The sequence below is a fragment of the Otolemur garnettii genome, unplaced genomic scaffold (genome assembly GCF_000181295.1).
Source record: "Otolemur garnettii isolate 467f Iridium unplaced genomic scaffold, OtoGar3 scaffold00137, whole genome shotgun sequence".
In the NCBI taxonomy this organism is placed as follows: Eukaryota; Metazoa; Chordata; class Mammalia; order Primates; family Galagidae; genus Otolemur; species Otolemur garnettii.
The window spans coordinates 424,750-437,471 of NW_003852532.1; the positions used below are offsets into that span (position 1 = coordinate 424,750).

The 12,722-nt window shown below is 34.7% G+C and overlaps 1 protein-coding gene across 1 annotated transcript in view; it reads left to right on the top strand.

Moving 5' to 3' along the window:
- SMARCAD1 (SWI/SNF-related, matrix-associated actin-dependent regulator of chromatin, subfamily a, containing DEAD/H box 1) overlaps positions 1 to 12,722 on the top strand; it is an 89,297-nt gene that overhangs the window by 60,662 nt on the left and 15,913 nt on the right. Inside the window, exons 10-14 of the mRNA XM_012810555.2 lie at positions 739 to 938; positions 7,106 to 7,196; positions 10,607 to 10,706; positions 12,000 to 12,059; positions 12,167 to 12,242. Coding sequence (XP_012666009.1) covers positions 739 to 938; positions 7,106 to 7,196; positions 10,607 to 10,706; positions 12,000 to 12,059; positions 12,167 to 12,242 — 527 coding nt within the window. The remainder of the gene's footprint in view (positions 1 to 738; positions 939 to 7,105; positions 7,197 to 10,606; positions 10,707 to 11,999; positions 12,060 to 12,166; positions 12,243 to 12,722) is intronic.

The following is a 12,722-nucleotide window of genomic DNA, read 5'->3' on the forward strand; positions in this document are numbered from 1 at the left end:
AATATTCAATGTCTCCTTTTGAAAAATAAATTCAGATACATTTTCAAACAGAAATTCTGTTGAGTTTTCACCAAAACCATCACTTCTCGGCCTTTTGGGTAAGATCAAGTGTGGAGCTTTCACCAAAACCATTTATACAGATACTTTGAAATTGGTTTTTCAAGTTTTATCTAATTATTGCATTGGTCGTAGTCAACTTTTGATTCATGTACTGTTTTTCTAAGTAATATTATAGGGGTAAAATATCAAGGGATGAAAGTTTTGAAAACTTAAGTGTCTGCACTTAATGATAAATATGGGAAAATATGTTTAAGGAAGATTAATCTTAATATGTAATAGTCATAAGAAACAATGTAAACAAAAGATCAGGTATGCAGCTATACATTTGGTGCTCTTTGATAATAGAAAAATGTAACTTCAAGATCTTGAAGAAACAAACCTTAATAGGAGATAGTAACAATTTTTGGTTAATGTTTCTCAGCTGCCAGGGTCAGGGTAACAAGCTTCAGATTATACATTTTGGAGGGAAAGAAATAATTTTATTTTTACATAATGAGTCCAAAGTAAAACGTGAATTCGAATGTGGATATGAAGAATCAGATTCTTATAGCACTTGATTAAATTCATTTGTAAAACTTTAAATTACCAAACCTTTTTTTCTCATAAAGAAAGAAATTGAGTTTGCATTTCCGCTTAGTGATCTGAACTGTTAAAATTGCTCTTCTTTTCATGTCCTAGTTCACAAAGATGTCCAAAACTAATGGCTTATCAGAAGATTTGATATGGAACTGTAAAACACTGATCCAAGAAAGGGATGTAGTGATCAGGCTTATGAACAAATGTGAAGACATTTCAAATAAACTGACCAAACAAGTCACCATGCTCACTGGAAATGGAAGTGGATGGAACGTAGAACAGCCGTCGATTCTAAACCAAAGGTAATACTGTTGAACATACTTTTTCATTATTGTATCTCAGTTATATAAAATATCTGTACTTATTTCTATATTGTGCCCAGAAAGTGATCCAGCAGCTAATGTTAGAAGAGCACCACGAGGTTTTCTATAAAGGCACATATGTGGTGTAGGAATTATTTTTCATAGATTTCTTCCTCCACCCCTGAAATCTAGGATAGTTTATTCTTTCATAAAATTATAAATTAAAGGGCGTAAATCGCACAATCTTATATAATATGTGTCTTCTTTGTTTGATAACAGATAATCATATATAATCACAGAAACTTAAAGGTGATTTTAGCTCCCCAAATACATACATAAACTCAGTGCTTCAGAAAATGTCAGCTGCTTAATTTCATTAGTGTTAAAATTTCTGTCTTAACCCATTTTCTTTTAAATTATAAATAAAATGCAGTGTGATGAAATGTTTTCAATGTTTTGAAAAGCCCAGATTTTAAAAATATTCTTTTGGGGTAGAAACATGTAGAAAAGGGAGAGGATAGATAATTCCATTAAATAAGTTCTATAACTATACATATTACCCAAAATTGCTACTCTCAATGAAATGCCTTCTCAGAATCCTCGTGAAAAATAAACGCTAAACATTGTCCAGTGGCCAGTACATATTAAATGGATTTTTGTAATTGTGAACACCCACATTTTTGCATGGTGTCGAGTGGGTTGGGGTGGAGGAAATTGTTTTGAACTTTCTTTAAAAGTATGTTGGTTTTTAAGTAGTTTGCAGACACAGAACTATTCAGAAATCTTCCTTTTTAAAAAAATACATAAAATTATTAATATTATGGTGTTATTTGTAGTGGCAAAAACATGGAAATTCAAGTTACTAAAATCAGTGAATAATTGGAATGAATTATGGCATATCCATACTTTGCAGTGTTATGCAGCTTTAAAAATGAGTTATGCCTGTTCAGAATATTTCTCATAGGTACCTTAATAAAATTAGCAGTAGGATCTCAGTAAAATTAATTACCGTAGTTGATTTTATTTACTTTGATTTTTTTTAAGTTAATGATCAAAGCATATTTGCTGATCATTGGTTGATTATTAAAAATCAAGTTATTATAAAAAGGAAGATCTGGTTACTGGCCTTTAATAGTAAGCTACAATCTTTTCTGTGCCCTTCTAGGGTGCTATGGGATGGTGTAGGGAAACGTGATGCAGTTCCCACAAAGAAGCTCTTTTCTGTGTTGCATAGAAAGAACTATATCAGCAATTTCATCTCCTAAAAGTGTAGTTGGAGCTGCTGCTTCTTGTTCTCCAGCAATGGATGTGGGGAGTTCTTCACTCTACAAGACTTACCCAGTTGAGTCTACTTTATCATAATTTGGATTTTTAAAAATCAAATCTTTATTGCATCACTTTAAAATTTTTTCTCTTAAACCCACATTCGCAAAGACCTGTTACTTGGAAATAGTATGACCAGGTAATAAACTGTCCTTTCCATTAGACTGAGGATTATTTTTAATGAAGTATTTAATAGATGAGGAAAAAAATTTTTTTTGAAGTGCTTGTTGGATCTGATCCAAAATACACCTTCTAAAACATCCATGGATAGCCTCTTTAGAGTTTAAGTGCACTTTTAGGGAGTGGAATTTGTTTTGGTTTTTATTCAGCCAAGGTAAGAGTTGCTCAAGCAATTTTTACTTGGTGTACTAGCCAGGCATTGTGGATCCTTAGCAGGTGGACATTCAAAGTTGTTGCCTTGCCTTGGGAATGGATTTATTAGCACAGAGAAAAATATTCGACTATCCCGGTGAATAGCCAGTCATGCATCTTTCTCTTAACAGAACAAATTCTTTCTAGCAGAGTTTACTTTGAAGCAAAATAAATGTTAACTATTTAGTTTTCTATTACAAATTGATGTGGCTTATAACAGAAGAAAATTTGCCTTTAAAAATACCGACATTTCGGAACTCCTTAAGAATGAAGTCTTTGCAAGCAAAAATGAAATGTCTGATGTATACTTAAACTATTGCATTCATAATCTTTAATTTTAAAATGTCAAAATTAAAATTACCTAAAGTTAAAATGTAATACAGTAAGGGAAAGGGGGAAAACAAACCTGCAATAGCGTTCCTGTTTTATTCTCTACTACAGACAGAACTTTATCGAAAGTTCTGGCAATTAATCTAAAAGTTATCTTTAATCTGCTTTAGCTGAAAAGATTTTGCACATGTTCAAAATACAATATATTTAATCGTGTGTATCCTGTCTTTTCTGGGTTAAGTCTGCCACGGTTCTTTTGATCTTGTTCATCCTGAACTTGACAGTATGGTTTCTTGTCTTGTTCCTAAACAAGAGCTATGAGTCCATTAGACGCTGTTGTGAGTGCAAATCAGTAATGCACAGGCAGTATTACTAACTCTTAAGTATTAGGATGTATATGTTTTATTTTATTTTGTTTTTGAGACATTGTCTCACTATCTTGCCCCTGTTAGAGTGCTGTGGCGACAAAACTCATTAGCAACCTCAAACTGTTGGGCTTAAGCGATCTCTTGTCTCAGTCTCCTAAGTAGTTGGGACTGCGGGCGCCTGAAAAAGCACCCAGCTATTTTTTGTTGCAGTTGTCGTTGGTTAGCTGGCCCAGGTTCAAACCCGCCACCCTCGGTGTATATGACTGGCTATAGGCACCGAGCCAGGATGTGTATGTTTTAGTTTTAATATCCCTATGAGTACAAACTAATGTCGTAGTAGTATTTTCTGCAGTCATGTCACACCTGTAGAACTTAAACTTTGAGTCATTCAGCGTCTCTAATCTGGTTTTTTAAGTACTACTGCAAACCAGCCTCTCTAGCTTTGTATTCCTGCATTTTAAACTCAAATTTAGCACATTATATGTACTCCTGTTTGTTTCTATTTCAGGCCTTTCTAAACTTTTGAAAATAATTTCAAAACTATCTTCTCTGACAGATTTAAACATAATTTAATTTTTATACTGTAAAGAAATCATAGTAACTATCTGGAAGGATTTTTTTTTTCCTTTTGTTTTTCTTAACAAGTAACTTCAAAATAACCTGCTGCCTCCTTTACTTCCATGATCTCAGAAAATCTTTAAATCTTTTTTTTTTTTGCCTTCATAGGTAAGAAAATTTCAGTTTAGAGATATTTTCATATTTTGTCGAAAACACTATACTGATTCAGAAAACCTGACCAGATCCCTATCTTTTTAATAGTAAATTGATGGTTTGGGTTTATATTCAGTTACAAAAATTCTTAGGAAACTGTAGAGTGTCAAAATAAAAGGAGAAGTATAATTACATAGCATCTAGATATTAGAACCTGCTAGAAAAGAGTGTAAGTACCCTGTTTCTAAAATTTGTCATGATAAATAAATTGGGTAGATTTGGGTGCAAAGAGTCTATCAAAACTGCATTTTCATTGATCCTTTCATATTCTGAAGAATCTACAGTGGGCAGGATTTATAATACTTAGAAAGAGAAAGCTACTTGTAATGTAGACAGATCTAACACACACCTAAATAAATATAATGTAATATAAATATATATATAATATAATATAAAACCTATTTCAATATAATAGAGCTGCTTAATGTTCTGATATGTATATATAATATAATATATATATACAAGAGAAAGCTACTTGTAATGTAGACAGATCTAACACACATCTAAATAAATATATAATATATAATTATATATTAAATATGTATAATATATAATATAAAACCTATTTCAATATAATAGAGCTGCTTAATGTTCTGATAAAACATCTTTAAGCAATTTTATTTAAATGAAAATTTCTCTGTAAAAGAGCTTTTTAAATTTTCCTCATCACTTACAAAAATAAGATATATAAGAAGAATTTGGCAGACTCTTTTCAATCTTTATTGGAATGAAGAGGTTCAGTGATTTTTGTGTATTTCTTGACTGTTTGTGATAGGTTGTACATTGGGATGGTATGTGGGCTGTTAGATTTACTTAAATTGATGTGATATGCCTCCCTTATTTAAGTTTCATTGTAAAATTTCCTTATTAAGTTCACATTTTCACGAAATATGAACCTTATATGTATAAGATGGCTGAAACATGAGGATGGACATAGAATAATAATAACTCAGTGTTGACTGTGGGGTGGGGGGAGTCAGAGAGAGAAATTTTTATTTTTGCTGTTTAGTGGTTAAGGGCTGAGCTCTGGATCAGATGTGAATTGCATTCTGATTCTACTGCTACAGATACAGATATGGATTTGGTTAGCTATATGACCATGGGCAGGTTTCTTAACTTCTCTGAATACCAGTAAACTTCTCATCTATGAAACGGGGATGATTATCTACCTTATAATTAAAATAAGAATGCTTACAAAGCCTATAGCATATTGTGGAATGTGGTAAATATCCCAATATTAGCATTTACTTTCACCACTACCATAGTAGAAGAAATACTTTTGGATTTGGATCCAGAACTCAAATACTGTGATAATATGTTCTGTTTATCATTACTTTTATAGTAGCATAGACTTAGTAGACTAAGAAGGCAAAAGACCTTTTTATTTATTTATTTATCTGTCTATCTATTTATTGAGACAGAGTCTCACTGTGTCACCCTTGGTGGATTGCGGTGATGTCAAAGCTCTCAGCAACCTCAAACTCTTGGGCTTAAGCGATTCTCTTGCCTCAGCCTCCCAAGTAGCTGGGACTACAGGTGCCCACAACAAAGCCTAGCTATTTTTTTTTTGTTGCAGTTTGGCTGGGGCTGGGTTAGAACCTGCCACCCTTTGTATATGGGGCCAGTGCCCTACCCACTGAACCACAGGCACCGCCCCCACTGTCTCTTACAGCTAGGTCCACACCTTTTCCCTGTTTATAGAAGTTATGTGAGGAAATTAAGGGGGCAGGATTAAAGTTGGAGAATGAGAGGCATGGCCTTCTCCTAGGTTTTTACATTTGTATATGCTATTCTAGTGAATATAAGAATAGGGTTTCGAATGAAATAGATACCCTGAATTAAAGTCTGAGCCATAAGACTTTGTAGCTAAAGTGAGGCTAAACTCAGCCTCAGTTTTTTAATCTGTTAAAATGATAATAGGTACTTTATGGGATGTTTACAATGCTGAATGAGGTAGCACTTGAAAAATATCCATGTGTCTGTATATAATCGGTATCCAGTAAATACTAACTGCTATTACTTTTTAAATCTTATTTATTTATTTAGAGATAGAGTCTCACTCTGATCCTGGGGAGAGTCAATAGTCATAGTTGACAGCAGCCTCAAACTATTGGGTTGGGCGATACTCATGTCTTAGCCTCCCAAGTAGCTGGGACTACAGGTGTCCCCCACAATGTCCAGCTAGCTTTTCTATTTTTAGTAGAGACGTGGTCTCATTCCTGCCTAAGCCCAAGCGATCCACCTGCCTGGTCCTCACAGAATGTTAGGATTACAGGCATGAGGCACAATGCCTGACAACCACTTTAACTTTTAGAAAAAATTTGTTTTTATCCCTTGTAATGTTCCCACATTAACCTCCCAACAAGTCATTCCCAGGTATTTGTTTATGTATATCCAAATTAAATAAGATTGTTGACTCTTGCATGCTGCTTTCTACTCACTAATGTTCATTGATGTCTGGCAAGCTTGCATTTGTTCGTAGTGCACACATAAATATATACGTGAGCATTCCAGAATTATGCATCCCACTGACATTAGGGTGATTGGCATGCATTCAGAAAATGTTTATTAAACCAGCCTGTCCAAAGTAGCAAATTATGTTTGTGTTTTTTTCCTAATAGTTTAAATGCCCTAATGTGATAAAACTCAAATCCATACATTTTAATTATCTGGTATTAATATTAGCTTAGTAATGTGTTATAATAAATCATATTCTAATTTATGGAGTTTTATTTGGTAGCATTACCTTACGACCAAATATGGGAATATTTGGTTCTTAGTACCACAATCATAAACAAATACAAAATAAAGTTTGAGAAGAAAAGAAAATTATTATGTTTGGGGTTCATTTATGAAGTAGGTGTACATAGCTCTTAACAGTAAGTTCAAAGGTAAGGTTGGACCTAAGCATTTCATTTATTATATGCATTGTAAACCAGAATTTCATTTCAGAAAACTAGTAGAAATTTAATCTATAATACTTTTTAACTCTCTCTTTACCAGTTTGTCACTCAAGCCCTATCAGAAGGTTGGTTTGAATTGGCTGGCATTGGTACATAAACATGGACTTAATGGCATTTTGGCAGATGAGATGGTAAGTGTACTGTTTCTAAGATTTGTTATTCAAGATGTCATTAACAGGTATCCTTGCTGTCATTAAAACATTTTTCCTTTCTGCTGTAGTTAACTGTTCCCACCTGAGTGTCTTACATTTTCTCATCTGCTGTGTTTTCAGAAGCCTGTTGGTTTTCTTCTACTCACTCTTCCCCAGAATGAAAATAGATGTGTTTTTCTGATTATCAAAGTAATAAATTCATGCATTAAAAATTAGGTTTTACATAAAAATCAATAAGAAAAAAATTTAAATGAAAGGCATCAATGATCCTACCACTTAGAACTAATCTTTAGTTTGTTGTCCATCTTTCTAGAATTTTCTTCTGTAAGTGTGTATGTGTATGCATATGTGCACACATACATGTAAATATATGTAATACTGAGTGTGAGTTTTACATTGCATGTTCTTTTTTCTATAGCTGCATTTTAAATTTTAGTTTAACGTCATGACCCCATTTAATCTCAAACTGTCAGTAAATAAATTCATACATATATATGTGAATTAGTAAAATCATTTCAGTCTTTTATTTATTTTTTCTATCTTATTTATTTATTTTTTAAGCCTGGTTATATTTTGTTGCATTTGTCATTGTTGTTTAGATGGTTTGGGTTGGGTTTAACCCGCTAGCCTTCTGGCACCGTTATCACTGTGCTACAGGCCCAAGCCAAGCCTCAGTTATTTTATTTTTATTAGAGATCTCTCCAGTTTCTTCTTTCCCAAATTACATTTGCTTAAAGCAAGTTTAGGAAGTTTGTTATAGCCAGTCTAGTTGTTATCATGTGGAAACTTGACCTTTAATTTAATGTTATCTTCAGCTATACTTTTAAAAAGTATATACTCACAATGAGTTACGTTGAATAGAGAAAATATTTATCTAATACATATATATTATACTTTATCAAATTCCAAAAATAAAAATTAGCAAAGACACAATACTTGTTCACTAATTAGCTTCTAGGAAAGTAATCTTAACACTGGCAGACACATATGCGGTCAGGTCAAGCAAGTAAGCTTGTGAACTCAGAACCCTGGAACCCTAGAAAAGATGCTACATAGCTCATTGCTGAATATCACTAGGGTCACCTTCAAAGTACTCTCTCTGGGAAGCTCTGAACTGACGCCAGTGCCTAGCACTTCAAAGCAATTTTGGAACTCTTTCTGGAGTGACTATCAGAGCTGTCATCATGCGAGGCCTGACAATTAACTTCACAAACTAATCCTAGAAAAAAGTGCTTTGATGGATGGATGAGGCACTGGCCTAATCAAAAAGTGAGTCAGATATACAGGATTTCAAAATACCTATAAAAATTACATATAGAACATGTAGCACTGCAGTTATGGCCTTATAGCTGCATAACTGTGTGGCTTGGAAAGCAGACATAGGTTTTGGGTCCCAGTTTCACCTTTCATGGACTATCTGATCCTTACCAGGTGGCTTGAGCTCTCAGGAGTAATGTTAATAAAATTGAGATAGTTTCTATATTGTAAAATTGTGTTTGGTATTAAGTGAAGTATGTCTTATGTTAAATTAATTTTATATCCTGTAAAGCACAATATTTTTAAGTTGGCTTAATGAGTAGAGATGCCATTCTAAAATGGCACAAAATAACTGGCTTAAGCAAACTTATTTTTTCCAAATTGAGAGGCACAAAGTCTAAGATTGAGGTATTATCAGTTGGATTACTCCCTAAGGCCTCTTCTTTTTTTTGGAGATAGTCTTACTTTGTCACCCTCAGTAGAGTGCCTGGCTCCTAGCTCACAGCAACCTCAGACTCTTGGGCTCAAGTGATCTTCTTGCTTCAGCCTCCCTAGTAGCTGGGATTACAGGCACCCTTCACAACGCCTGGCTATTTTTTAGAAACGGGGTCTCACTGTTGCTCAGGCTGGTCTTAACTCTGTGAGCTCAAGCAATCTACCTGCCTTGGCCTCTTAGAGTGCTAGTATTACAGGTGTGAGCCACCGTGCCTGGCCAAGGCCTCTTTGGCTTGAAGGCAATTTTCTTCATGTCCTCATATGGCCTTTGTGGGTGGTGTGTGTGTTTATGTGTATCTCTCCTTACAATGACACTGGTCATACTGGCTTAGGACCCCACCCTCATGATCTCATTTAATCTCAATTTCCTTCTTAAAACCATCTTTCACCTTTTTTTTTTTTTTTTAAAGATAGTCTTTCTGTCACAACCAGTGGTGTGATCATTGCTCATTGTAACCTCAAACTTCTGGACTCAAGCAATTCTGCCCCAGCCTCCCAAGTAGCTGAACACCACCATATCCAGCTCATGTTTTTATTTTTTGTGGAGACGAGATCTCACTATGTCGCCTACAGTGGTCTGGGCTCAAGCAATCTTCCCACTTTGGCCTCCCAAAGTACTGGGATTATTAGGACAGGCCAACATGCCTAGTTTACAAGCCCTATCTTGAAATGCAGTCATATTAGGGATTAGGACACAGGCAGGGGGAGAATACACAATTCATTCCATGACAGTTGAGTGATGTTTAATTCCTCTTTGGAGCTAACTATCCTTAGTAGCCATAATACCAGTATTTATTGATGGGTAATTTACTTGCAGTAAAATGCACAAGTGTACAGTTTAGTGACCTTTTACATTATATGTACACCCATTTGACCCCCAAATGTAGCAACATTTCCATCATCCCAGAAAGTCCCCCATTTGTGTTTTCCTGTCATTACCACCACCACTGTGCTGACATCATAGATTAATTTTTTCTGATTATATAGTATATACAACTTGGATGTCGTTCATTTGGTGGAACATAATGTTACTGAGATTCATCTGGGGTCTTACACATATTATCAGCATTTCATGTTCTTTGTTGGCCTATTGTATGATAGTACATGATATAAATATGCTGCATTTGTTTATCCATTCTAATGTTGACAGATATTTAGGTTAATTCTGATGTTTGACTACTGAGATAAAACATGAACATTTTTACTTAAGTCCTTTGTGGACCTATGCTCTCATATCTCTTGATGATATTCCTAAGAGTGAAATTGCTGGATAACAGAGTAGGGTATGTTTACCTCCACTTCATCAGGGACATCATCTTCTGTACATCCAGTATGTATTAAATGTTGGCTATATATAAGAAAGAACCAAAGTTGTATCCTTTCTATGCAGTGCACAAAATCTTCCATATTTCTATGTTATGAATGAATTTAGCCATTAAGATCTATCATGCTAATTAAAGTAAGTTATAGCAGCATTTGGACGAGATCATAGTAGGAATTTTTATAGAATTAGATTATAAAAAATCAAAAATTGAATACAGCACAGAAATGTTCTGTTTCTCTTTGTATTTTCACATATTTATTTGTTCTGTTTATTTTTAAATTTCGTGTACTATCTTTCAAACTTTTAATTTTAGGGCCTCGGAAAAACTATTCAAGCCATTGCATTTCTGGCATACCTCTATCAACAGGGTAATAATGGTCCTCATTTGATCGTTGTTCCAGCCTCCACCATAGGTTTGTAATACTGGGGACAACTGTATTTGACTTTATAGTATTTTATATAGGCAGAAGAGAGTGCATAGGGATGTTTGTGGGGGGTGGTCATGGTTTCTTACTTTTGTGGATAATGTTTCTTATGTACGAATGTTACTTTTTTATCGTGTCCTTATATTAATACTTTTCTCCCTTGTGTATATACATGTATGTGTGTTTGTATTGTCAGTCATTTAAAAGAAAACTCAAATGTAAGTCACTTATTCAGTTTTTAAACCATCATAGATCATTTATTGATAGGATCATTTATTTTAGTACTTTTAAATTTATAACAAAGCAAACATTTATTGTATCAGAAAATATATAATTATACTCAAATTACTGCCACATTTTGTTGCAACCCCTTGGGCCCTTGTGGCCCTGGTCTCGATCACAGCAGGAAGGAACCAGGCATGACACGGTTTAGAAGTACAGGCTTGTAGGAGGCAGTCTAGCCCTTCTTAGCAGGGTAGCCCCGAACAACCTCCGCACTAGCCTTTTATTGAGACCATACAACACAAATGACTACATGCTGAAGGCTTAGGCTCTTCTTCCACAAGGAGCACCTGTGGACAAATGGCCCAAGGGTCCACCCCTCAGCTGCAGATCATCTTGCTCAGAGGTCATCTGACTCTTGGCGTCCCCCACAACATTTTTTCTCAGTTTATTGGATGTCGAAGTTAGAGGAGGGAAATATTTATACCTGGGAAAATTGGAAGTTAATCACCTGTAAATTTAGTAGTTGGTCCTATGCCTTTCATTTTGAAGCCTCATCAAAACCTCAAGATGATTTTAGTCATAAAGGATAATGTACTGTTTTTCTGTTTTCCAGACAGAGTCTAACTCTGTCTTCCTGGGTAGATGCTGTGGTGTCGTCATAGCTCACAGCAACCTCAGATTCTTGGGTCCAAGCAATCCTCATGCCTCAGCCTCCTGAGTAGCTGGGACTACAGTTGCCCACCATGACGCTGAGCTAGTTTTTCTATTTTTAGTAGAGACAGGGTCTCACTCTTGCTCAGGCTGATCTTGAACTCCTGAGCTCGAGCAATCCACGTTCAGGCCTTGGCCTCCCAGAGTGCTAGGATTACAGGTGTGAGCCACCTCACCTGCCCCACAAAGGATAATTACCATGAAGGATCTGTGATAAAAACAGAATCGTTGCTTATATTTTATAAAAATTTCTGAACAGAACTTGTCATGCTTTGTAATGTTAACTTAATGGCATGAATATACCCTATTGTAACAGATGCAAATAATATCTCTTTTGTTTCTTAGATAACTGGTTAAGGGAAGTTAATTTATGGTGCCCCACTTTAAAGGTGCTCTGTTACTATGGTAAGTGTATCTAATTCTGCTTTTAACATTGGGAACTTCTTTAAAGTTAAAATGTAGTAAAATACAATGAATATAATCAAAGTGTCTGTTTTGTTTTTAAATCGTAGGTTCTCAAGAAGAACGTAAACAAATTCGATTCAACATTCATAGTAGATACGAAGATTACAATGTAATTGTGACCACGTAAGTACTGAGATATTTTGGCAGGGGGATTTGTGCAACTCCCACATTTTTAAAAAAGTATTTTGAAATAGTAATATGTAGGAAAGGTTATAAGTACAGGAAAGGTAATGGAATGACTTAGGTTGAGGATTCAGTCAGTTTTTAGTTTGACACCAATATAGGATGGTTTTGTGTGCATCAGCTTACTAATGGTGGTTATAAAAAGGTATCATTCACTTAATGGAAAGCATCATCTTATAATAAGACTCTAAACTTACCATAAACTTTGAGATACCCAACAGAATGATTTGTATTTTTCACTTACAAGTACTAATAAATACAGTGAAATCTCCCTCAATGAGAAAATTTGAATTAGGACATAAATGGATAAAAAATGTAACTTTGAAAAATATGAGCACTACATGGTAGTAATTGTTTGGTGTAAATATGTTCTGCCAGAGAACTTACTGTTCTTGTGTTGTAATTTTTTTTTTTTTTTTT